At 42.2% G+C, this 26,781-nt stretch overlaps 2 protein-coding genes across 4 annotated transcripts; both read left to right on the top strand.

Annotated features, from left to right (window-relative positions):
- Positions 1-1,856: 1,856 nt before the first annotated feature.
- On the top strand, positions 1,857-4,899 carry LOC117804459. The gene is made up of 3 exons (XM_034672060.1): positions 1,857-1,889; positions 2,461-3,079; positions 3,522-4,899. Exons 1-3 carry the CDS (start codon positions 1,857-1,859, stop codon positions 4,508-4,510), a joined length of 1,641 nt encoding a protein of 546 aa, XP_034527951.1. The 3' UTR covers positions 4,511-4,899.
- Positions 3,530-24,829, top strand: TNFRSF9 (TNF receptor superfamily member 9). 3 transcript variants are annotated; one of them, XM_034671159.1, is made up of 10 exons: positions 3,530-3,666; positions 8,594-8,727; positions 11,695-11,767; positions 12,503-12,686; positions 13,403-13,510; positions 14,134-14,271; positions 14,725-14,791; positions 16,871-17,001; positions 17,516-17,647; positions 23,943-24,829. In XM_034671159.1, the coding sequence occupies exons 4-10, from the start codon at positions 12,572-12,574 to the stop codon at positions 24,029-24,031; spliced, it is 780 nt and encodes a 259-aa protein (XP_034527050.1). In that variant the 5' UTR covers positions 3,530-3,666; positions 8,594-8,727; positions 11,695-11,767; positions 12,503-12,571; the 3' UTR covers positions 24,032-24,829. The 3 variants fall into 3 exon arrangements, with proteins under 3 accessions (XP_034527050.1, XP_019654632.2, XP_019654631.2); XM_019799073.2 differs by lacking the exon at positions 8,594-8,727 and having other exon boundaries at positions 3,540-3,666; positions 16,871-16,959; XM_019799072.2 differs by lacking the exon at positions 8,594-8,727 and having other exon boundaries at positions 3,540-3,666.
- The last annotated feature ends 1,952 nt before the right edge of the window (positions 24,830-26,781 follow it).

Raw genomic sequence — 26,781 nt, 5'->3', positions numbered from 1 at the left:
CCCCTGCTTGTGTTCCCTCTCTCACTGGCTGTCTCTATCTCTGTCGAATAAATAAAATCTTAAAAAAAAATAAAATAAAAAATAAATTACTTCTTGTAATTGTCTCAATACAATTGACCCCTGAACAGCATAGGCTTGAACTACATGGGTCCACACAGGTATTTTTTGATGAACACAGTTCAGTACTTTTAAATGTATTTTCTCTTACGATTTTTTTTTTTAAGATTTTATTTATTTGAGAGAGAGCACAAGCAGGCAGAGGGGCAGAGGGAGAAGCAGACTCGGAGTCTCACAAGGGGCTCAATCCTGGGACTCCAGGATCATGACCTGAGCCAAAGGCAGATGCCCAACCAACTGAGCCACCCAGGTGTCCCTCTTCCTTATGATTTTTCTTAACATTTTCTATTCACTGCCTTACTTTATTATAAGAATACAGTATATATAAAATATAATGAACAAAATATGTGTTAATTGTTTATGTTACTGGTACAGTTTCTGGTCAGCAGTGGACTATTAATAGTTAAGTTTTGGGGGAGTCAAAAGTTATATGCAAATTTCTGACTGCACAGGCTTGGGGCATGAGGGGGTTTTGGTGGCCCTAACCCTTACGTTATTCAAGAGTCAACTGTATTTTTAAACAATATCCTAATACTATTATTTTTCCTTATTGGTTTTAGACATTATATATTAACTTCCTGGAAAACATACTTTTCATTTCACAGCTGCAGAGGTAGGGGTCTGGAGGGGTGAAATGACTGTAATTACCAAGGTCCTGCACAGTCTTGGTCAAATTCAGATACTCTGATACCAAAGTTCACACTCTACTCACCATAAACTCTATCAGTATTAGTAAGTCTGCAACACCCATGACATTCTCTTAACTTTCTAGTTTATGCCTATTTCTCATCACACATTTGCAGAATAAAACAAAAAATTAAACCATTCACCAAAAAATGTTGCTCTATTACTGGCAGTGAAGACACCTCCTATTTCAGTCCCTGATTTCCAGGCAGAAAAACCTCATCCTAGTCACTACTTTTTTTATTCAACATTTGACAAGTCTTTATGCTTTGTCTCTGGCTGTTTTCAGGGAGCCTAAAATCCCCTTTTTCTTGCAGCACTTGCAACATTTAATTAAATGCTACTGTTCTGTCTTGGTGAGCTCCCAATCCACAATGGAGAAATGATGTTGATGATGTGAGTGAAGGCGTTCGGGACATACTACCTCCAAATATGTCACCTTGGCATGTGGAGTATTTTGAGTTAAAGGCATTTTTTTAAACAAAAGGTGCAAGAAAGGCACTCAGAGCCCCATTTTTTTCATCCTGAAAGCAGAAGATGAAACTCTCAGGTGAGAACTGCCCTCCCAGTGACAAGAGGAAAGAAACACCATCAGAGAGGCACTTGAGTCTGGAAGAATTCGCATACGGAGACCTTGTTAAAATAACTCTTACCTTCCTTTAATCTCCTGTTTTCCTTTGGTTACCTTTCCACAGTTGTCACTCTTTGTTCAACCCAGTATGTAAACATTTAGCTTTTGCCACCTCTTTGGATCTTGAAGGCTCCTGGGTCTCATAAAACTTGCATTAAATAAATCTGTGCTTTTGTTCTGTTAACCTTTTTACGTCCATTTAATTCCGAGGCTCCACCAGAGACCCTAAGGAGGTAGAGCTGAAATTTTTGCCTGCCCTACATTAACAACAGCCACCAGTGGCCGTTCAGATCCTGGTTCCAAAAAACCACCCTCCCCCAAAGTAGCCTGATCACAATAAATAGCAAAGAAACTGCTGCCGGATTACTTATTATTTTTCCACGCATCACATTTAGCATCTCATCTCACTAAATACTCATTTTCAATGAATGTGGATGCATCTTTGACCTCATTGATAGTACTTTAGCATTTTGTCTTTTACCTGTTTCCCTCTAATCCTTTGAACTCAGTAGAACCTTCTTGTCTTGGTCAGTGCTGAATCCCTATCATCTACTACACTCCCTGGCACATAGCAGGTGCTCAATAAATACTTGCTCAGCATTACCTTCGTTTCACCCTAAAGATATTCCCTCCTTTGACTATCACTATAGATTAATAGTTTACATTTGTAGAACACTACCGTTTACAGTGGGGCTCCAACCAATTTCTTATTCCTATTTTAATCTTCTTTTCCCCATCAAATTCATTTCGCCGGACAGCGAATAGGAAACGTGCAGCGGAGAGGGTCACTTTATTTTCACCCTTTCCTAGGTTCACTAAAAAGGGCGAGGGGCTAAACTGCAGTCACTGGGTCTAAGGAAGGCATTTGCGGCATTGAGTAAACGGATTTTTCAACATCCACTAAAGGCTGGTTCGGGGCAAGCTCCAGAGAGGTCCCGCAGAAACGGCGAATTTCCCCTCCGGGAGCCCCCGAAAGGTTAGGTCGGCGAGACAGGAGAAGAGTAGGCGAGCCCTGACATTTGAGGCAGCGCCGGCGCAAGGGGGAAATTCTGACACCGAGGTCTGTGAGGGGCCCGGGCGGTGGCTTCGCCTCTGCTCCCAAACGGTGCGAAAGCCCCCCGAGCGTGGGCCACCGGCACCACGCCCACAGCCGGCGGGGGGCCAGGGGCCGGCGCCGACCCGCAGTGACGTCAGGCCCACTTCCAGCGGCCGGGGCGGAGGGTCCCCGGCCGGCGCCCGGGATTGGCCGAGCCGCAGGGCAGGGGGCGGGGCGGCGCGCGTTCCCAGCTGCCCGTGCGGTGCGCTCGAGCCTGCGGCTGCCGGCCTCGGTGCGCGTTGTCGGCCGGACAGCCGCTCAGCTGCGGGCGGCCGGAAGTATCCAAAGGACCTGTCGGCCGCGGTGGAGTCACCGTCGCACCTCAGCGACCCCGCGAACTTCCGGGGGAGGTTGCGGCCAGCGTAGGCGAGGCAGGAAGTCGACCCTTCCCACCTCCTCATCCCAGATTGGTTCCGGTGGCGGACGCCAAAGGGCGCGCGGGCTCCTGCGCCGGGAGCGCCGCTACGTGCAGGCTGCTGATCCGCCCAGCGGCGGCTTTCTGGAGAACCTGCAGAGCCCTGCGTCGGAAACAGGGCGGTGCCGTGGGCCCCGTCCGTTCTCATTTCTCCCTGGGTGTTGGTGGGAGACGCTGCCCTGCTTTGCTCTTCCTGCCATCTTATCAATAAGAATCTGATTAGGGTTTAGATATAGGGTTATCAAAAGCGTGAAAAACACCTTTCGTTTGTGAAATGTGAATAGTAATGCCCGCCCTTAGCTTGGTGAGGACCCACTGAGATCCTACGTAAAACAAGAGCTCAGACAACTTGAAATGTGGGGTCCCTTCTGGCTCTGTCCTGTGGTGGTCCTTTATTCTAATTCTGCTGCAGTGTTTCCAGATTCCAGAGATCTTGGAAACACGGTGATCCAGGAGCCACGACATTTCTGGCAGTGGTCAAAGTGATCAGTATTCCACCCAGCAGCACACATTTGAATCTAGCAGAACTTTGAGTCCTTGCTCCAGCCCTTTGACTGTCATCCCTTTCTTTCCCCAAGCCCACTTCCTGCACGTGGTGTTAAGCCGGGGCTGCACCCGCGGTGAAAACAAAATATTCTGGCGACTTTGGCGTGCCCGCCTGGTGCTGTGGATTTCCAGGCTTTGGCAGTACACGCCCACGCGGGGGATTACAATCAAAAGAAGGTATGCTTACGGTGTTCAAGTCCCTCCACACTGTGGTTCCTTATCTTCCACATTCTTAACCTCTTACTCTCCCTCACTCATTTTTTTCTGTTCCTTGAGCATAACCTGTACTTTGCCTCCTCGAACCTTTGGCACAAAGCAGTTCCCTCTAACTGGAATGCCATCTGCTTCCCTACCAGCCTTTCAGGGTACTTTCCATTTTGCAAAACCCAATTCCAGTGCGAAGCGCTCCGGGAGACCATATATTCCCACAGCACTTTGTTCTCCTATTATAGAATCTGTAAGGCTGGGCCACTTTATCTTAGTTATTTGTGTGAACTTCTTCCTTGCTGTCCAGGGTGTGAAGACTGTTGACACGGTGTCTTATCTAGATATGTCTCACAAGACAGCAAAACTCATTCAAGAAGCTTTGAGTGCGTGTCATGTGCCCAGCGCTGTTCTCGGGGCTGGGGATACAGCAGTGAAAAACCGTGCCCCCTCCGATGGCACTCATGACAGTGAGAAGACAAACAGTAGACAAATGCACGAAAAGCTTTGTGTGTCAGGTGGTAATATGTACAATCAGGAAAGTAGTGGCTTGAAAGGAGATAGAAACAGGGAGAAGAGGGAACCTAAGCGAGACGAGGGGACAAGTCATCTAGAAAGTGAGAGGATGAGATTTTGGAAGAGAGAGCAGCAAAGAAGGGCCCTGAAGCTGGCGTGTGTTTCCTCCATCAGAGAACAGCAGGACAGCCGGCTTGAGGGGAGTGGAAGGACGCAAAGTGGGAGAACTGACAGGTCAGATCATGTGCACACTTGCATGAGACATTCAGTAAATGCTTGTGAATTAAATTTATTGAATTGATAAGCGATAGAGAATAATTTAATGATAGTAATGAAACTTAGAAATTGTTGGAGTGGGATAGACCTTGTAGGCATATATTAGGTATTTGCAACTAACACGCGTGTCCATTGGAACTCTGATTTAGTGCAGTGGCATTTAACTGAAAAAAAAAATCTCAATGAAAACCAATGGTTTATGCAGTGGTCTTCCATTATAATGGAAATCTGGAAGAAAAGGACACAGATTTTGTTGAGGACAAAATGGATTGACGTGTGACTGGAGTTATTTGGTAGATAATACCAATCACCATTAAGAAGTTCAGAAGGAGGAGCACCTGGGTGGCTCAGTCAGTTGAGTGTCATGATCTCAGGGTTCTGGGATCAAGCCCTGTCTTGGGCTCCGTGCTCAGCGGGAAGCCTGCTTCTCCCTCTGCCTGCTGCTCTCCCTGTTTGTGCTCTCTTCTCTCTGTCAAATAAATAAATAAATAAAATCTTTTTTAAAAAAAGTTCAGAAGGAAACAAAATTCATCTGATGTTGTCTTGCTTTTGATTTGGAGGAAAAAAACCTTGTGTATGTTAGTTGACAAAAGTTGAGTTTGTGAAATAATTGGATACATTTGTGTATTTGTTCATTATAAAAGCACTTTCCTTCCCCAGGGCTAAGGTGAATGCTACGGAGAGGGGCCACAGGCAGAAGCTAGCTTTCAGCAGAAAGTCATAAGTTTCAGGACTTCTTTGCTTGTTGGGTTGATTTTTCTTTGATCACGGTTGTCACTTGCAGTCCAAAGAACATTTCCCCCTCAGTGACCTATGGCAACTGTCTCCTGAGGAATTTTAAAATCTAGAACACTTGTTTACTTAATAACTTTTGTTTACATGCTCTAAAATTTTTAAAAAGTCAATCTAGCTTCCTCCCAAAAAGTGGCTGCTATTGATTGCACTCTCCATCACATTTCTCAAAGTTGAAATCGACTGTCAGTTTATTGGCAATCATTCACGTAGATGAGCTCAAATGTGGTTTCCAGTTCAGCTCTCAAACCGCTGCGTCGGCCGTCTCAGGCTCCGCTGCTGAGTCAACAGATCTTTTTATTCATTCACAGGAATGAGTAGCTCCTGAGTTAGTCATAGCTCTTGGCCCAATGTGAAGGTAGCCTCGGAGTGAGAACAGCAGGGCTCCAACCCTGGCTTCTTTCCCTAACTACGGCTGTCCGGTGTGCCGAGAAAATACACTGTCCTGATTCCAGCCTGTCCGGGTTTAAGCCCAGCTCTGCCCCGTGCTAGCTGCATGATCCTGAGCAAATTAGCTGACCCTCATGTCTNCCCCCCCCCCCCCCCCCCCCCCGCTGCCTGTACAACAGGGATAACTTCACAGGGTGATTCTGAGGATTAAAGGAGTTAACAGAGATGAAGCTAGAACAGTGGCCTGAGTAGACACTCCAATGCTGTCATAATACTTGGCTTGGTGGCTTGAATTCTTTCAGCTTCTGTTTCTTTAGCACTAGAAGAGTACAATAGTTCTTGCCTTGCCGAACTGCGAAGAGGCTCAATTGCATGCTGAGTACAACATCTGCAATGCAGAAGCAACAGTAAGTGTTAGCTAGTGTTATCAGGAAACGTTTATCAACAGTCGCAATCTGTTTAAATTCATTGGTGAAGGGCCCATAGGAGAGGAACATAGGAAGTGATGGACCAGGAAAACATGCCATCTTGATGGGGATGATGAGGGATACAAGTTGCACAGACAGAGCTTTTGACTTAAGGTGCAGTGACAGGATCCACATAAGGATTCAAAAGAAGAATGAATTGGAGACTCTGCAAATTCCCAGAGCTAAAACTAAGTATTGAGTATATCTGTCTCAACATAAGACATGAAAGGAGGCTAGGTGCAGGGCTTGTGATCCTGGGGTCTGCAGAAGACCAAGGGGCACAGATAAAATTCAGGGGTCTGTGAACTTGGATGGGGAAAATTACATCTTTTATTTTCACTAACCTCTAGCAGAAATCTAGTGTTCCTTCAATCTTGAATTTAAAATTCCACAGAGCATAGCCAGAGGCACAGTACCTATGATAATCACACCAGTGGAAGTCAGTTATTTTCATATCATGTTACAGTTATTGCAGATATCCCAAGATACCATTTATACTAGTGATTAATTTGAAATTATGGCTCATGGTTAATTTGAAATTATGACAGATATGTGTTAATGACAAAGTCCATATAGTACCACATTGCAAGTTGGCCTTTTAAATATTTGGTGAGTATATTTCAAAATAATTAATTTCCTCTGTAATCCTTTGTATTGTATTTTACAAACTTAAAAATATTATTCTGTGAGGGGTGAGCATAGAGTCCAAAGGATGGAAGGGTACTGTGCACAGAAGCGTTAAGAGTCCTTGTCAAGAGCATGGGCTCCGGAGCCAGCCAGCCAGATGAACCCTTTCTCTGCTCCTTACCAGCCTGGTGACACTGGACAGGCTACCTGGGTTCTCTGCACCGCAGTTTTCTCTTCTGTAAAGTAAGGACAAAGGCTGTTGGAAGGTATAATTGGGGATACTATGTACACTTGCAGGATAGTGCCTTGCAGGGAGTAAGCTCTCAGTAAATGTTAGCCATCAGCAGTAAAGCATCTTATGTGAGACCCAAGAAAGGAAAGAGTACAGTGTAGGTGGGGGTACACACACCAGAATGATTTCTCAAGGGAGGGAGAGAAAGAAAAGTTTAGGGCATGAGGAGGTAGGCAGGCTATGAAATTGGAGTTAGCAAACTCATTCATTCATTCATTCATTCATTCATTCATTCATTCATTCATTCAATAAAGGTTTCCTGAATGCCTGCTACATACCTCTCAGCACTTTTGCTAACACTTGTGAGGTCTGGAGCAGGTGTAGAAATGGAACTCCTATACCATATGTCTGAATATTTAAAAGTGGCAAACCAAGCTAAAGATGTGTTAAATGGGTTCTGATTTTCTACTCCAACAGAGATGTCTTCAAAATAACAATAGTAATTGTTTTTATGTCACAAAGTTTGGAAAATATCAACGACAACCGAATTTAATTATTGCAGGTAGCTGAATGTACTTGGGTGGTCTGGGAATGTTCAATGGGTGGTAAAGACACATTAATTCATGAATTATTATGTTATTTGCTCCATAAGATTTCTTTTTTCTTGCCTTTATTTCATTTGTTGTAACTGAGAACTTCACATAATTTGTGTTTTGTTGACAGTGCTGACAAAGGAGTAAAAACACATATAATTGTACTCAAAGCATACAGAATTTATATACATGTAATGTAAAGTGTAAATGTAAATAGAATTTTTTTTCAATTAAAATTATGTTTCATGTCTTTAAAAAGTTACTCTACTAAAAGCTTTAAAATTATTAAAATAAAAATTATAATTGATAAATATCAAATATCTAAAATTATTTCAATATAGGTGAGACTTTTTGTTTTTGGAAGGTAATTAAATTTCTTTTTTTTTTTTTTTTTGAGAGAAAGCGTGCAAGTGGCAGGGGGTGGGTAGGAGCAGAGGAAGAGGGAGAGAGAATCTCAAGCAGGCTCCACACTCAGCACGGAGCCCAATGTGGGGCTTGTTCTCACAACCCTGAGATCACGACCTGAGCCGAAATCAAGAGTCAGACGCTCCACTGGCTGAGCAATCTAGGCACCCCTGTTTGTTTATTTATTCAAGTAATCTCTACACCCAACGTGGGGCTTGAACTCACGAACCCAAGAGGAGGAGTCACATGCTCTACAGACTGAGGCAGCCAGGCGCCCCCAACCTTGCAGTTCTTATGTTACTTACTGTGCGTGTGCATATTTAAAAGTATGAATTAATATTGCAAAGCGTTCCTCAGACTTCATGTGCAAATGTTATGAATTCCACGCCAATTCACAAGGACTTCCAGAACTGCAATCAGGTATATTAATAGGATCAAGAAGATGGACACTTGGGACTTTTAGAAACTATACTTGCCATAATATTCTTGCAAAATAATAGATTATACGAGAATCTATTACAGTCCCAGGTATTGCAAAATAATAGATTATACGAGAATCTATTACATTCCAGGGATTTGGCTAATGAATTTGCCTTTCCCAGCCGCAGTTCCCTGGGGTTCACACTGTGCCTGCCGCTCCGAGGCCATATCTCAGTACAGAGATGCTATCACCCTGTGTTTCCAGGCCACAGACCAAGAGCTGTGGGGAAGTGTTTATCTTTGGTCAGCTTGGATGGTACGTGCATCGGTTTAACTATAGAACTTGCCTTAGCTTCCTGTGATGGTTTTATCAAATAAGAATGTGTTAAATGAGCACTATACTCCTCACTCGAATCAAGCCATGTGTCGCCTTCAGGAGACTGCGAAGTGGTTGCTGTTGTGTGTCACAGGCTGGTGGAGCTAATCTTGAGAACCTTTCCTTTCAGTAAAACTTTTATGTCACTAGCCCAGCTTGAAAAAGTGAGCTAATTACTGTGCTGGGAAATGACAGACGTCACTTTCAGAGGAGGTAATATCTCTGCCCACAGACTATCCAAAATGTAGATCAGTAAGTAACATTTAGTTAAATGAAAATATCGTCCAGTTAAATGTCATGTGGTGATGTTAAACAGAGTACCACATGTAAATGAGGAGGGAACTTGGTTAGATCGTGACTTTGAAAGTGTTAGGTGATCAGCAATGTCATTTTTATATGGTATGAAACTCCTACATGGGGCCAACTCTACTAAAGCTGGTGGAGGGGATCCCATAATTATCACAGCTAAAGTGACTCTTGGCGGACTCTCAGATTTTGGGAGTAAGTTCTGTGGACAGCCCACGCATTTTCTTTCTCTTTTGCCACTTGCCCTGGTTGCTTTACTGATGACCAGCATGGAAAGCTAGGGAAGGCAAATTTTAAAGCAGTAAGTCTTATAATAACAGTTACTGTGTTCTTGAGACCTATGTGCCAGGCATGGAGCTAAGTAGTTCAAATTCATTGTTTCATTTAGTCCTTACTAAATGGGGATGAAGCACAGTGTTACTGTATCTGTAAGACATGGTTGGAAAAATTGACTCAGGGAGGTTAAGAAATTTGTCCAAGGTCATATAGCGGAGTCTAGATTCAATCCAAGACAGTCTAACAGCCAAGCTTGGGCTCCTGCGCATGCGCTATGCTCTACGGCTCCCATTATGTGTGGGGGGGGGGGACAGCGGGGGGGCGTAATAAAAATGTGCTAACGGCAGCACAGGAAAACGAGGATGAAGTACCACCTACCAGGATGAATATAATTAAAAAAATTTTTTTTATTAAAAATAAAACGGAAACATAACAAGTGCCAGCAAGGATGTGGAAACATTGGACTCCTTATCCATTGCTGGTGGGATGTACAACGGTGCAGCTGCCCTGGGAAGCAGTCTGGCATTTCCTCGAAAAGTGAAACAGAATTACCATACAATGCAGCAGTTCCAGTCCTAGGTATACACCCAAGAGAACTGAAAACATGTCCATTCAAAAGTGTACAGGCACATGATCGGGCAGCGTTATTCATAGTAACCAAAAAGGGGAGCAATTCAAATGCCCACCACTGATGGATGGAGAGACAGCATGTGGACATCCACACAGTGGAGCAGTATTCTGCCAAGTGAAAGAGGCCTGGTGCAAAAGACAAGATGCTGTATGAGTCTATGGATATGGAATGGCCAGAACAGGCAAATTCTTAGAGACAGAAAGCAGACTAGTGGTTAACAGGGTCAAGGTCAGGGTGCACTGGGGAGGGACTGCTCATGGGTGTCTTTTGGGAGCAATGAAAATGTTCCGGAATGATACACTGATGGTAGTTGCACAACATAGGGAATATCAGTGAATTCTGTGAAATAAACACTTTAAAATAGTGAAATTTATGTTATTTGAGGTGTATCTTAATTTTTTTAAAGGCAACTTTAGATCAGGTCCCAGAAGTCCTTGAATAGTGGGCTATAGGATCCAGGTGTCCTTTAGTGGACGACAGGGAGCCACGGAAAGCTTCTAAGGAGGACGTTGGCATGATAGGAGTCATGGAAACATGTAAGTTCTTAGCACATAGTAAGTATTTAATACACATTAGCCTCCCCCAATTTGACACTAAGCCCCCATGTCTCCTGGGGGAAAAGAGCTCTTTTCTGTTTGAATCCCAACAGAAAGCCATCGGTTTTCGTTGAAACCACTCTTGCTATGGTTCCCCTGGTTGTCTTTCTGAGGGCCCTTAGCCTCTCAGTGCTGGACAGGACTACCTTAGTATCCTAGAGCATCTTCCTCCTCTTCCTCCCTCCTCTTCACCACCCCTTCCTCCTCTTTTTCCCTGTTTCTTCTTCCTTTTCAATTTTTTTAAAGTTTTTATTTATTTATTTAAGTAATTTCTACACCCAACGTGGGGCTCAAACTCAGGACTCTGAGATCAAGAGTTGCATGCTCTTCTGACTGAGCCAGGCTTGTGCCCCCTTCTTCTTCCCTTTTTTTTTTTTAAACTGAAATAATGGTTTTCTAAAAAATGCTCATAGATCTCAACTTTACCCAAAGTCATCCCCCATATAAGTTCTCTGCCTTCCTTGTCTCCACTTCTCTTCATTTCTCCCTCCTTCTTCCCCCAACTCACCCACATAGCAAGGAGCTCAGTAGCAAGGAATCAGGTTGCCCTGGGTTCTAATCCCGGCTCCCCATCCTGCTGATTATCTGGCTAGACTCATAGGCTCAATGTTCTCATTTCCGTAACGTTACTCTAATAATAATGATAATGTCAATTCCTGGGGTTCTTTTGAGGACAGTGTTCATTAAAGTGCTTGTTAGAGTGACACTGGGTACGTCAGTGCCCTCAGTGAATTATGGCTAGAGCATTACTATTATTATACCAGTGGGGGTACGTTGTGGCAAAAGTACTGATACATCTTCAGAAGTGGCCTTGCATCCTTCAAATCTCAAATGTGTGTAGGACACATTAAAGGCTTTGACCTGGAGGGCTACTTGAAGTGACAACACCCTTTCCCAAAGTCATCTGAAAGATGTCCTAACACCACATAGCTGCTTCCAAGAAATGGTTTGAAGTGCCATTATCAAGAGAGGATGGGGGCTCTAGGGGATTTTGGGGTCAGCAAACATCAAATGAGCAACCTCACAGAATCGTGGCGGGAATTTCCCACGAGGCCCCGCCCCCAGCTGAGTCACCAAACCCCTGTGTTTGACTTGCAGCGAGTAAGAGGAGAGCCTCACTGCTCTGAAGATCAAGGAGTGGAAAGTTCTTCACCAGCTCAGAGAGCTTAAGGTTTGTCCGTGTGGGGCAGCTGGGGGAGCGGAGTTGGGGTAAGGATAGAAGCTTTATTCCTTTTCTCCGTGTCTAGACTTTTTGCCCTTCTAATTTCTAATAACTTTTATTCCATAGCCTATTAAATAAAGATCAAGCACCTGGCCTAAAGAGGTTTCTTATTTATTAGTTTTGTTACTATTTGAACTTCAAAACTCAAAATGGGCAAATATAGGTCTATTAAGAAAATGTGATCACGAGTTGAGCAGATCAATGCTTCAACATGTTAGCAACTGGGTGTTGAAATGTTCACATATTGTTCTGACAAAGGGGAAAGAGTAATGAGATATCTCCCCAGTGAGCTGAACTGTTAGATAAGACTGACAGATTGTCATTTTAAGAAATCTGTCGCAGTGCCAGCAAACAGCTGGCATTGTTGAACTCTGGATGCTAATGTTAAGTGTCTATGAAAGTCCCCAAAAATTCTTGTTACTGTTATTTCTGCATTTTGGCAAAACATGTTGGAGAGTGCAGGCTCAGGCTTTGGCAAACCTGCACAAAACTATGTGTGTAGTCATGTTTGTCTTATCATAGAAGTGTCTGTGCATTTGCCACCTTTTCCATAATATTCCATCAATGAAGTGTTTCTGAAAAACCTTGAGTTATGGTCTTGTGGATTGCACAGGTGATAGTTGAAATGTAGATAATCCTAAAAGGAGAAACCACCTCATTCTTGGAAATTTTTACCTTTTGCAGAGTGGAATTTGTGAAACCAGCTACTTTGATTAAAACCCTTTTGGAATCTGCTTTGCTTGTATCCGATCTATGCAAGATTTCACCATGGGCAGTGGCTATTACAACATAGTGGCTACCATGTTGTTGGTCATGAATTTTGAGAGGACAAGATCAGTGCAGGATTCCTGTAATAAATGCCCAGCTGGTAAGAACCAAATTCACATGTGTGTTTGATCGGTTTTGTTGAATACATGGTTCAGGGTGTCTAGTAGTCAGGGTAACTGAGCTCTGTTTCAGTGATTTGTTCATTCATGTACAAACATTTCTTGGATGCTGCATCTTAGCTGTGTGAACATAGCCATGTCCCTTAATACCTTGTGTTCCAGCTTTGGCATATGGGGATACTGAAAGAACCTATCTCATAGCTTTGCTGGGAGGATCCTATGATAGGTTCTGAACAGTGCATGGCACATGGCAAGACCTCAGTAAATGTCAGCCTTCTCCGTGAGGACCTGTGCTCAGACTGGGGGGCGCAGCAGGGAATAAGAAATAGCAGGGTGGGGAGAAGCAGACACATCTACATTGCTAGTATACCGATGAAGGATACTGATCCCCTGAACCCAGTCATATTGATCTCCTGGATCAATCAAGAGAAATCATTCTTTTTTGTTCAATAGATAAAGGAAACTGTTTTCTTTCTGTTGGTTTATCTGTTGCAATATCGATACATTGTTATTTGTAATTCTGCTAAGGGCAATCTTGCAAATGTATAATTATTAACAGTCAATCAAAGTAAAGCGTATCACTGTGCCACCTAGAAACTAATCATTGTTTCTTACTCTAGTTTTCTGGAGAACTTCATAATGCTTTGGGCGATGGCTGTGCATTGTCCAACAGTACACCTATTATCTACCTTCTTAGGTACTTTCTGTGGGAAAAGCAAGGGTCAGATCTGCATTCCTTGTCCTCAAGATAGTTTCTCCAGCACCAGTGGACAACAGGCCTGTGCCATATGCAGGCAGTGTGAAGGTATGATTTAAAAGATATATGTTGGGGGGCGCCTGGGGGGCGCAGTTGTTAAGCGTCTGCCTTCGGCTCAGGGCGTGATCCCAGCGTTCTGGGATCGAGCCCCACATCAGGCTCCTCAGCTATGAGCCTGCTTCTTCCTCTCCCACTCCCCCTGCTTGTGTTCCCTCTCTCACTGGCTGTCTCTGTTAAATAAATAAAATCTTAAAAAAAAAAAAAAGACGTATGTTGATCCAAACGTGTTGGGACCACAGGTTTTTATTCTCTAGTGTATTGATCTTGGTGGAAATGTTAACTATGCTGGTTCCTCTGTCAAAAGGCAGGTCCAGTAAAATAATTTGCTGTAAAAGCAATAATGTGTAGATGGAGCTTTTAAATATTGGGGGAAACACTCATTTGAGAAGAGAGAAGCATTTACTTAGGAAAATGTAAAAATGTCTTGTACAGAGATTTAAAAATGAACTTTCTACTCTAAGGTCATTAGGAACATTGTGAGAGTGAGCACGGTTTTTGTGGGTTTTCTTTCTTTCTTTCTTTCTTTTTTTTAGCATGATTTTTATTGCAGAACATAAATTTGCTTCCTGGATTCAGAGGTCAAGAGTAATGTAACTTGGGAAACTTTGTAGGTGTTTTCAGGACCAAGAAGGTGTGTTCGCCCATCAGCAATGCAGAGTGTGAGTGCATCTCAGGATTCCACTGCTTGGGGGCGGGATGCACCATGTGTAAACCGGATTGTAAACAAGGTCAAGAATTAACCAAAGAGGGTAGGTTTGCTCTTCTTCAATCTAGGGCAAGTCTGTTTATCTAGACATATGTCATTCGTTTAGGTCTTGGGCCTTTGAATATAAAGTAAAACATGGATTAGTAAAACCTTAAAGCAACATACAATGAACCACTGAGTCAAGTATATGACACTCACAAAATTATTTTTCAATCAGTGGAAATAATTTGAGATCACAACATTTGTTATTCACCAGGATCATGCATTTCCATACATTCTATATCTATACACAATACTGTATGTACACTTGGAATAAAAACTTCAGTCAACTTGGGGTTTCATTTCAAGAAGCATTGTGGAATAGCCCATGTAGATTGTGTTAATGACTTTATTATGTAATTATGACTGTATTATTATGTAATTATGCTCATCACAGGAAAAGTTATGAAATCATCAAAAATTCCATTTTTTTATTGTTGCTTTAATTTTTATGCAGGCTGTAAAGACTGTCACTTTGGGACATTTAATGATCAGAAACATGGCACCTGTCAACCCTGGACAAAGTACGTATAATTTCCTTTTGCTTTCAAAATAGAGAATCTGGGTTAAAATTTTGTTTGTTTGTTTGTTTATAAAGTTCTTTTTAAAAGATTTTATGTATTTATTTGTCAGAGAGAGAGAGAGAGAGCGAGCACAAGCAGGGGGAATGGCAGGCAGACAGAGAAACAGACTCCCCACTGAGCAGGGAGCCTGACTAGGGACTCAGTCCCAGGGCTCTGGGATCATGACCTGAGCTAAAGGCAGATGCTTAACCAACTGAGCCACCTAGGCGTCCCTGGGTTAACATTTTTAAAGACAAAGAATATTATCATTGAAGTTTTAAAAAAATCTATCTGGGGCACCTGGCTGGTGTCAGTCGGTGGAGCGTGTGACTCTTGATCTCAGGGTCATGAGTTCCAGCCCCACGTGGGCCTGGAGCCTGCTTTAAAAATCTAGCAAGCATAGGCATAGAAGAGCATACGAATAGGCAACATGTGAACAGTATGAGGTAATAGTGATTTGATAACAAAGTGGGCATTTTCTCCAGAAACAATGCCCAGAGCATTTAGCTCAGATTTGCTGTCTGTCCCAGCTGTTCTGTTCTGTTCCCTTCCAGTCTCTTTGCTGCCTCTTACCTTTCCTCACTGATCACTCAGCCCATCATCAAGGGTGCAAGGCCAGCATGGAGGATGATACAAGAAGGGTAAATTATGTTTCCTACCCTCAAAAACATAACACCTCCTTGGGCAAACAAGACCATCACAGAAGTCAAACAGCCAACAGCATACATGGGAATCTGCCTGTTGACTTGTGTGATCAGGACCAGAGCTACTCAAAGTGTGGTCCGCGGACAGGTGCTCATCCACAGACAGTTTGTGGTATCCATGGCAGGAACACCACACACTCTAAGAGTGAGCATTTAGAAACGTGTAAAGCAATTGGCAGAGTTATGTGTGTCTGTCAACTCTAAAAAAAAAATTGAGGTCTTGTATTTTGTATGCCTTTGTTCTTTTTTTTATTTGATTTTCTTACTAGAAAATCATTTTGATTATTCTTTTACATTTACATTCTTAGGTTTTACAAAAATATTGGTTTATACAGATGGGGAAAGGTTTTTTTTTTTAAGGTCTTTCAACACAAATAGCTCAGAGAAGTCTATGAGTCTGCATGGAAAGTGGGATTGAACTGGTTTTGGAGGAAGAGTGGGTTTGCATTAGGTAAAGGGAGGAGGGGAAAGACATAGGACAATGATGATGGTGATGGTGTCTATCATGGTGATGATGATGATGATGGTGTTGATGGTGGTGGTGATGATGGTGATGATGGTGATGGTGATGATGGTGATGATGGTGATGGTGATGATGGTGATGATGGTGATGGTGATGATGGTGATGATGGTGATGGTGGTGATGATGGTGATGATGGTGATGGTGATGATGGTGATGATGGTGATGGTGATGATGGTGATGATGATGATGGGGATGATGATGATGGGGATGGTGATAACAGCTACCATTTGTTGGGTCTGGGTTCATAAAATCCAGACCCTGCAAGCGTGTCCCTCGGGTCATTCATTTGCTCTTCACAACAGTCCTTGGAGCATGTATACCTTATTTTACAGATGAGAAAACCGTCTTAGAGGGATCTTCTTAACTTTCCCATGGTCGTTCTGCACAGGGACAGACCCTGGGCTCAAACCCTTGTCTGTCTGATGCCAGCACATCATAGGGTTAGGAACTCCTAACCCTTACGCTAGGTTGTCTGTCCTTCACGTATGCCAGAGATGGTTGAATATGCTTAGGAAGTAGAGGGTGAGAGACTAACCAGGCAAAACAGTCTGGGGACAGTTGTGGGACAGGGCTCCCCAGCCTGGGAAGAAAGAAGAATTCAGTTAGGTGGGTAGAATGGAGTGGATCATGGAGAACTGTGAAAGCTAGAGGAAGCCAGCCAGTCAAGTGTATATTTTCCATAATATCTTTATGAACCCAGACCCACACATCTTTGTCACTGGGCTGCTTTATTGGATGGAAAATGTCAATATTTTTAATTAGAATGACCTGTACTTAAATTAATTATTTGAACTCTTCATTGGATGGTCCAAGCTGTTCCTTGGAAGGCAAGTCTGTACTTGTGAATGGGACGAAGGAAAGTGATGCAGTATGTGGACCAGCTGCGGCTGACTTCTCTCCAGGTACAACCTCTGCCACCACGCCTGCCCCTGCAAGAGATCCAGGTAGCTGGTTCACTGCTATTAAACCAGAGTGGATACATTATGGCTCTTCTGATTGGAATCTAAATCGCCCCCATACCGTGATGTCTCACATCTCTGCCTACAATGGGCACCTCCTGCATGCCTTCCTTCTTTTATCCTGGCATCCAAAACCCCATCAATTTCTTTCAAGTATTTGTCATGCAATCTGAGATACACATTAGTAAGCAGAACAAGGTGAAACTACCCAGACAAATACTACACCTTTGATAATGTCAAATTAAGGGGATTATAGAGTCCCATATTTTCTATATTCTAGAGAGGCCAAGCCGCTTAATTTTTGTGGGCCTCTGGAAAAATTATTTAGGTTCTATGAAAAATTTTCATATATGCAGTCAAGTTTATTAAGTTACCTGGTTAGAGATGTCCAAGGCACCACCTCTCCTTGTGTTAGGGGTTTACCAATGTAACTATAAATATACCTATATTTGCAAAACTATATATCTGCATGCATTTCTCCTTTTCCTCTTTTTTAAAGGACATACGCCCCAGATCATCATCTTTCTGGCACTGACGTCGGCTGCCGTGCTGTTCCTGGTGTTCTTTCTCGTGCTCCGTTTCTCTGTCCTTAAACATGGCAGAAAGAAACTCCTATATTTATTCAAACAACGTAAGACCATTATAATCGTATTCGATATGAGCTCTTTTGAGGCAAAGCTTTTTACGGTAGAAAGGAAAAGACACTTTTTTCTGGTTAGTATAGCACAGAAGTTATCAAGGAGGGCAATTTTGCCACCAAAAGGACGTTTGGTAATGTCTGGAGACAGTTTTGGTGGTCACAACCTTGGCGGCATGGAGGGCATCTAGTGAAAGGAGTCAGAGATGCTGCTGAAATTCTACAATGCACAGGAAAACAGTTACCCCCCCCCAAGTGCCCACCAAAACCTCTGATTTAAAGAATTATCCTTCCCACCTTCACCCCACCTACAACACAAATGCTTTTCAAGAGTAGTGATGAGTAATTAGTGAGTTGCAATGAAACTGCAATCCATTTTTTAAATTTTTAGGCCATTTAAAAAAACTTTCTATTTTGAAACCATTATAGGTTTACAGGAAGTTGTAAAGACAGTACAGAAAAGTCTCATGTGTCATTCATGGGGTTACATCTTCTGTAACTAGAGCACAGTATGAAAACCAGGTAGTTGACATTGACATGTCCGTGTGTGTGTAGCTGTATGTCATTGATCACATGTGTAGATTGGCCTAACCTCCAGCATAACCAAACAGAAATATACTCTCACCACCAGGATCCCCTCCTGCTAGTCCTCTGTGGTCACATCCACTCCCTCCCCCCTCCCTCCTGGCAGCACAAGTCTGTTTTCCATCTCTACACTTTTTAAAAAATATTTTATTCATTTATTTGTCAGAGAGAGGGAGCACAAGCAAGGGAAGCAGCAAAGGCAGAGGGAGAAGCAGGCTCCCTGCTGAGCAAGGAGTCCAATGCAGGACTCCATCCCAGGACCCTGGGATCATGACCTCAGCTGAAGGCAGACACTTAACAGACTGAGCCACCCAGGAGTCCCCCATCTCTGTACTTTTGTCACTTAGAGAATGTTTTATAAATAGAAGCATGCAATGTATAAGTTGATTATAAGCATGTGACCTTTTCGGATTGGCTTTTTTCACTTAGCTTAATGCCGCTGAAATCCACCCAAGGCACGATGTGCTTCAACGGTGGGCTATTTCTTTTTTTAACCCCTGACCAGCGTTCTGTGCCATGGTTGAACCTGTTTGTTTGACCATTCACCAACTGAGGGACATTCTGATTGTTTTCAGTTTTTGACTGTTGCATATAAAGCTTTTGTGAATAATCATGTACAGGTTATGTGTGGACATAGTTTTCATATAGCTAACATAAATGCCCAGGAGTGCAGTTTCTGGGCCATATGATTTGTTGTTTTAAGAAGCTCCTGACCTATTTTCTGGAGGAGTTGTACCATGTAATATTCCATCATGGCTTAAGAGCAATCATGTCTCCTCAGCCTTGCCAGCATTTTGTACTGCCACAGTTTCTTACCCAGCCGTGATAACCCATCGTGGTCATTTGGCTTCCCCTAAGGGTCAAACATCTTTTCACATACTGATTTTCTTTTTTTTTCTTTAAGTTTTATTTATTTATTTATTTATTTATTTATTTATTTATTTATAAATAACAGAGAGAGAGAGAGCAAAAGCGGAAACAGGGGCAGAGGGAGAGAGCAAGGGAGTAACAGGCTCCCCGCTGAGCAGGGAGCCTGACGTGGGGCTTGATCCCAGGACCCAGAGATCATGACCTGAGCTGAAGGCAAATGCTTCACCGACTGAGGCACCCAGGTGCCCCTCACATACTTATTTCCCACCTCTGCAATTTTCCTCAGTGAAAAGTTCCTTCATGTCTTTGGTCTATTTTCTAATTGGATTTTTGTTTGTTTGTTTTCCTGTTGACATTGGAGAGTTCTTGATGCCTTCCTGGTGAGTCCTGTGGCAGGTGTGTGCTTTGTGTTTCTGCCCGCTCTGTAGTTCGCCTTTCCCTCCTCTTCACAGGGTCTTCTGCAGAGAAAAAGGTTTTAATTTTGATAAAGTACAATTTGTCAGGTTTTTTTTTTTCATTTATGGAGTCATATCTGAGAACTCTTTAAGTCCTGGACCGCAAAGATTTTTATTTTCTCCCGTGTCATCTTCTAAATGTTTTANCTCTTCACAGGGTCTTCTGCAGAGAAAAAGGTTTTAATTTTGATAAAGTACAATTTGTCAGGTTTTTTTTTTCATTTATGGAGTCATATCTGAGAACTCTTTAAGTCCTGGACCTCAAAGATTTTTATTTTCTCCCGTGTCATCTTCTAAATGTTTTACATTTATTTATTTTTTTTTTTAAAGATTTTATTTATTTATTCGACAGAGATAGAGACAGCCAGTGAGAGAGGGAACACAAGCAGGGGGAGTGGGAGAGGAAGAAGCAGGCCCACAGCACAGGAGCCTGATGTGGGGCTCGATCCCATAACGCCAGGATCACGCCCTGAGCCGAAGGCAGACGCTTAACTGCTGTGCCACCCAGGCGCCCCCTAAATGTTTTACATTTAAATCCGTGGTTTATTTTTAGCTAAGTGTTGTTTAAGGTGTGAGAGGTTTAGGTCAAGAATTTTCTTCTTTTTTGCCTTTGGATGCCCAGTTGCTCCAGCATCACTTGTTGAAAACATTATTCTTCCCTCATTGCATTGTTTTTGTGGCTTTCTCAAAAATCAGTTAGCTGTATTTGTGCAGGGGCTAATTCTGGTTTTTCCCTTTTGTTCCACTGATCTGTGTGCTTATTCTCTGCCAGTACCACACTGTCTTGATTACTGTGGCTGTAAAACAGGTCTTGAAAGTAGGTAGAGGGTAGATGGATTTTTCAACTTTATTCTTCTTTTTCAACATTGTTTTAGCTATTCTAGTTCCTTTGCATTTCCAAATAAATTTTAGGACAATCTTATCTGTATCTACAAAAGTCAGTTGGGATTCTGATAGTAACAGTGGTAAGCCTGTATATTACTTCAGTGAAAATTGATGTCTTTACTATGTAAAGTATTTATGTCTTAACATAGTAAAGACATTTCTTTTATTTATTTTTCTTCTATTTTCTTTCTTTCATCAGCATTTTGTAATTTTCAGCATACAAATCATGTACATATTTTATCAAATGTAGGCTTTAGCATGTAAATTTTTTTTAAGAATCGCAAATGGTATTTTATCTTAAATTTTGATTTCCACCTGCTCATTGTTATTCTATAAGAGTATAGTTGATTTTCATAGATTGATCGTGTATTCCATAATTTCGCTGAACTCACTTATTAGTTCCAGGAGCATGTTGTAAATTCCTTGGGATTTTATATGTCCTATAATGCCCTCTGCAAATAGAAGCAGTTTCATTTTTTCCTTTCCAATCTGCATTTCTTTTATTTCTTTTTATTGACTTACTGTGCTGGCTAGAACTTCCAGCACCATATCCAATAAGTGTGGTCACAGTGAATATCCTTGCCTCACTTCTAATATTAGGGAAAAAGCGTTCAGTCTTTCACCAGAAAGTATGATGTAAGCTATAGATTTTTAGAAGCTCTTCTTTATCAAGTTGATGAAGTCCATCCTTTATTTCTAGTTTTCTGATATTTTTTAAAAAAATCAAGAATGAGTGTTTAATTTTGTCAAATACTTTTTGCATCAATTGATATGATCATGTGACTTTTCTTCATCCACCTAAGATGATGGATTACACTGATTCATGTTTGAATATTGAACCAGCCTGGCATCCCTGGACTAAATTTCACTTGGTCATGGTATATAGTCCTTTTTATATATTGCTTAATTCCATTTGCTAATATTTTGTGAAGAATTTTTATAGCTATATTCATGAAGGATAGTGCCTGTGGTTTTCTTTTCTGGAATTGTCTTTGTCTGATTTTGGTATCGGGGTAATACTGGATTCCTCAAATAAGTTGAGATGTGTTCCTTCTCTTTTAATTGGTATATTAAACCATGTATATTTAATGTAATTATTTATATGTTAGGGCTTAAGATGCTATTTTATTTTTCTTTTTCTGTTTGCTTTCTCTGGTTTTCATTTCTCTGCATTCCTGGGATTACCTGAACATTTTTAGAAATTCACTTTGATTTGCCTATAGTTTTTTTTTTTTTTAAGATTTTATTTATTTATTTGACACAGAGAGACAGCCAGCGAGACAGGGAACACAAGCAGGGGGAGTGGGAGAGGAAGAAGCAGGCTCCCAGCGGAGGAGCCATGTGGGGCTCGATCCCAGAACGCCGGGATCACACCCTGAGCCGAAGGCAGACGCTTAACCACTGTGCCACCCAGGCACCCCTGCCTATAGTTTTTTTGAGTGTATCTCTTTGTGTAACTCTTATAGTGGCTGCTCTAGTTATTGTACATAATTTATCTGTCTACTAGTATCAACATTATAACTCTTTGAATGAAGTATGAAGATATTACCTCCTTTTGCATCCTTTTAACTTCCTCCAATTTATAATATACTTATCTTAAATATTACCACTACATACGTTGAGAACCATATTAGACACTTATAATTTTTGCTTTAACTGTCAAACATAATTTGGAAAACTCAAGGGAAGGAAAGTTTATTGTATTTACCCATATATTTGTTCATCTCTTTTTTTCTTTATTCCTTCCTGATATTCTAAGATTCCTTTTTTTTTTTTATCATTTCTCTTCTATTTAGAGAATTTCCTTTAGCCATTCTTTTAGGGTAGGCCTTCTGGTGACAAATTCTCTTAAATATTCATCTGAGAATGTCTTGACTTCCCCTTCATTCCTGAAATATATTTTCACCAGGTATTGAATTTGAGCTTCCAGGAGTTGTCACCAGCCCTTGTGGTTAGACAGGGCTGGAAGACATTCTCCATAGCAGGTGGGGCTATGATTCAGCTCCTTGCCTGGGCATGGGCAAACCAGGCTTTACGGTGGGCAAAACTCCTTGTTTGAGGGTCTGAATCAGGCAGATTTGCACCCCATCAACTTCTCTGGTCAGGGTGAACCCTGAACTTGGCTCTGCATAAACAAAGCTGCTGGTTGGGATTGTTCCTTGGACTTTGCAAGTATGTACTCAGTCTGCCAAGATCCGTGTGCTAGTTGCTGCAAGCTCCTTTCCCTTCTCCATCAGATTCCCAGTGGTTGGGCCCTGCAGATTCCCCTGCCATTCCTGTGGTGCAAGATCAGAATAGGAGCTCCCCTAAAGTGACCCCAATGCTAGGAGAAGCCGGTGGTTCCCTTTGGGTTCTTTTCCCACTGGAGGAGCCAGAGGCTCAGAGAGACCCCTCTGTGTGGCACTGCACGGGCCTGCAGGAGGGGCAACGTGGTCAACGGTAACTGCTTCTCTTACCCTCCTAACACAGTCCATCTTGGTCTCTGTGGTGCAGAGGTGGGGCTGCCGCAGCCTCATCCCCATGTTCTAGGATTCTCTCAGTGGTGTCTTGTTCTTGAATAGTTGCTAGTTGTTCTTCTTAGGAGGGAGACCAAAGACAGGAACAAGCTATGTGGCCATCTTGTGATGTCACTCCCCTTGGTTATTTTTTTTTTTTTACAGTAAGAAGCATGTAATATTGAGGCAGGCCCTTTTAATTGTTGGGCTATTAAAAAAAATCTGTTTAAGATGAAAAGTTGCCTGGGGCTGGGTGGCTCAGTTGGTGAAGCATCCGACCCTGATTTCGGCTCAGGTCATGATCCCAGGGTCCTGAGATTGAGCCCCACATTGGGCTCCACACTCAGCACAGAGTCTGCTTGTCCCTCTCCCTCTGCTCTTCCTCCCCTCCACTTGCACACACACACACACACACGCACACACTCTCTCTCTTTCTCTCTCAAATCAATAAATACATGAAATCTTTTTTAAAAAGTTGAAAAGTTGCTCAGCAGTAACACAAATACTTCACACTAACATGTGAAAGGAAACCAGGAAGCTAAGGCACAAATCAATTCTTTAATTGCCGATAGACGGAAGTAACGGGAGTATCTTTAATGTCTTGGTGCCGCAAGCATTTCATTCAAAAGAAACTGTCTAGTGTGTAATCTAAGTAACCCTCAAGACTAAAATCCATACTGCTGAATTGAAACTATGGTTACGTTTGGGATATGACTAATTTTGTGCTATACTGATTCACGCTCAAGTTTTTAGCCATCGTAGAAAATAAAGAAAATCGTTTTTTCAGGACCAATAAGAGTAATTGATAAGAAGAAATTGTAAATAATCCTGAGAAAAAGCTCCTACTTGCTATCACCTCTCTTATTGATAAACTTGTTCAAATTAGAGTTGAGCACGGTTGCGACTTAGAGATGTCCTGTGACTGTGATTGACGGAAACTGGATGTTAAATGGTTAAAACAAACAGCAAAAGATAAGTTACTTTTAAACTGCTTTTCAGCATTTATGAGACCAGTACACACTGCTCAAGAGGAAGATGCCTGTAGCTGCCGATTTCCGGAAGAAGAGGAAGGAGAATGTGAGCTGTAAAGCAGAAATCCAAAACTCCGCTGGAACTGTCTTGAGAAGAATCACAGGAGAAACATGAGTGATCCCACCATCGGATCTTACTAAATTGAAGACACCGTCCTAGAAAAGACTCAGGATTACCCCCAAGTTTTCTCAAAATGCTGACGGGTTGGCCTTTAAAAATGTACCCCTTTTAGTGCATGTATGGGACAGAGCTGGTGGGAAAGGGGCATTTTCCAGATAATGCTTAATAGGCTTCAGCTAGTTTGTTTTTGAAATCCAAAGAGATTTTAAAATTACATCACGTAGGCCAATAGTCCAGCCAAAATGATAGTCAAAAATCAATTCCATTTGAGTGTGTGTGTGTGTGTGCTAATATGACATATGACAAAAAGCCACAAGATGCAGGAAATACCCCCAACCAAATTTTCCATTGGTTCGGATAGTCAACACAATGAGCTCTACTGATGTGAGGGAGGAAATTATGACAGTGCCCAGATTTGAGGTCAAGAGAAAAATATCTCAGACCTTGAGGAAGAGTTTTGGAAAGAGTTCCTATGTCTGCACGTTCTGTGGTCCCCTTCGTCTCCGTGTTTCTACTTTATGCTGCTTCTCTCTGAACCAGGGCTTACGTTTTGGTTCTTTGTTGTTTAAAATTCTTTTAATTTATTATTGAAGTATAACCAACAAACAATGTAATATTAGTATCAAGGGTATAGCATAGAGGCTCCACAATTCTGTACGTTACTCAACACCCAACACGGTAAGTGTTGTCCCCTTCTGTCACCATACGACATTATTAAAGTATTATTGATCGCATTCCCGATGCTGTACTTCTCATTTCTGTGACTTATTTATTTTATAATGAGAAGTTTGTGTCTCTTAATCTACTTCCTCTGTTTTGCCCATTGTTAAAAATTGGCTTATGTGTTTCTAATTCTTAAGAACGTTAAAAATAAGATGTGGTACATATACTAAATAAATGGAACAGGTGGGAATGAGCAATTGCAGAATGAAGTCCCACGAACCCATAGCCCGACCAGAGTACAGAGCAGGAGCTGTCAAACTCCCACAGGCCAAATCTGAGGGGTCATGTGTCTCTGTATGGCTTATGAGCTAAAAATGATTTTTACATGTTTAAATAGTTAAAAACAAATCAAAAGAAGACTAATATCTCATGACATGAAAAAGTGTGTAAAATTCAAATTTCAGAGTCCATAAAGGAAGTTTTATTGGAACACAGCCACACTCAGGTGGCTTTTGCATTACAACAGCAGAGGTGAGCAGAGACAAGAGACTGTAAGGCCCACAAAGCCTAAAATATTTAACATCTGACCCTTCATAGGGTCAGAGTCAAGGTCAGAGCGTCCATCTGTGTGTTGCTTCCCTCCCTCATCTGCCTACCTCCCCACCTTGCCCCCAGCACCCTTCCTTAGAACCACCATCACGAACCATTCCCTTGCTTGAAAAAAAAAATCGCTGCTTATATATTTATGTACCCCAAACCATGTTATTTAGTTTTGCTGGTTTTTGAGCTTTATGGAAATGGTATTAGGCTATCTGTGACTTGCTTTAATCACTCAACATTCTATTTATAAAGACTCATTCCTGTTATTGTAACTAGCATGCATTCTTTTCAATGATTGTATAATTTTACAAATATACCATAATTTATCAATCCGTTCTGAACCAAAGGACATTTGAGTTGTTTCCAGGTTTTTTTGCAACTGTGAACAGCGTTGATGTGCGTGTTCTTTTGTGTGTGTCCTGTGGGAGAGTGTCGCTAGGGAAACTTCCTCAGAGTGAAATTTCTGGATCTCCGAAGATGCGTCCTAGCACAGAAATGTTCAACTTCATGAGCTAAGTTATGCAGAAATAACAAACGACCCTCCTTACGCCCCCCCCACCAATCTTAACGGACTACAGCAAAACCACATGCATGTCTTGCTGTCATCACATGCCCATGGCAGGCTGGCCGCGGCTCCGTCCCACATTATTTCTTAGGTGGAGGGAGCAGCTTCCACTTGGAACGTTGGCCATCTCAGGGCAAAGGGGTATCAGCCACTTTGCTCACGGCCGGTTGGTTAGATTCTAACCTTTAGAGCCAGCCCTGCGGTGAAGCTGTGCGTTCACGGGCGGAAGGCAGAATCCTCAGCCAGGGAGGACCAGGGACTATGCCTGAACAAGGAGTCGGCTGTGCTGCTGTTCAGAGCAGCGGCTCTAAGTCATGCACCTGTCAGCCTCACTGAGTCCCATCCTTGCTACCCTCCGGGATTGCTAGACTCTTAATTTTGCCCGTCTAGTGGGTTTAAGAGGGCTTCTCACTGTTGTCTCATTTTGCACTTCCCGAATGACTAATGAGCATCTTGTCACATGTTTTTCTATCATTTGTGTTTTTTTGTGTGTGAAATGCTTGCTCATGTTCTTTTGCTCATTAGAAAAAAAAAAGATCTATGTATTCGAGAGAAAGAGAGCACCCGTGGAGGGGCAGAGGGGGAGGAGGAGGAGAGAGAATCCCCAAGCAGGCTCCCTGCTGAGCGCAGAGCCATGTCCCCAAGATCATGAGCTGAGCCGAAATCAAGAGCCCGATGCTTAACCGACTGTACCACCCAGGCGCCCCATTTTCTGCCCTTTTTAAAAAACTTGGTTGTCTTTTTCTTGTTGGTTCATAGTTCTTCACATATTCTAGATGTATTATAAATATCTGCTTTGTTTGTAATCTTTCTTTCTTTTACATTGTGGCTTTTTCAGTCTTTTTAGTAATAAGCAAA

This window comes from Ailuropoda melanoleuca, chromosome 11 (assembly GCF_002007445.2).
Source record: "Ailuropoda melanoleuca isolate Jingjing chromosome 11, ASM200744v2, whole genome shotgun sequence".
Lineage (NCBI taxonomy): Eukaryota > Metazoa > Chordata > Mammalia > Carnivora > Ursidae > Ailuropoda > Ailuropoda melanoleuca.
This window is presented reverse-complemented; position numbering and strand designations above follow the sequence as displayed.

What these genes read in the sequence shown, in the direction of transcription:
- TNFRSF9 (XM_034671159.1), top strand. Translation starts at nt 12,572, where the DNA reads ATGCAAGATTTCACCATGGGCAGTGGCTATTACAACATAGTGGCTACC. An exon ending in CTGTAATAAATGCCCAGCTG is followed by an intron (nt 12,687 to 13,402) that starts GTAAGAACCAAA and finishes CTACCTTCTTAG; the next exon opens with GTACTTTCTGTGGGAAAAGC. An exon ending in TCAAGAATTAACCAAAGAGG is followed by an intron (nt 14,272 to 14,724) that starts GTAGGTTTGCTC and finishes ATTTTTATGCAG; the next exon opens with GCTGTAAAGACTGTCACTTT.
- LOC117804459 (XM_034672060.1), top strand. Translation starts at nt 1,857, where the DNA reads ATGAATGTGGATGCATCTTTGACCTCATTGATA. An exon ending in CATCTTTGACCTCATTGATA is followed by an intron (nt 1,890 to 2,460) that starts GTACTTTAGCAT and finishes CATTTGAGGCAG; the next exon opens with CGCCGGCGCAAGGGGGAAAT. An exon ending in AGGGCGGTGCCGTGGGCCCC is followed by an intron (nt 3,080 to 3,521) that starts GTCCGTTCTCAT and finishes TCTTTCCCCAAG; the next exon opens with CCCACTTCCTGCACGTGGTG.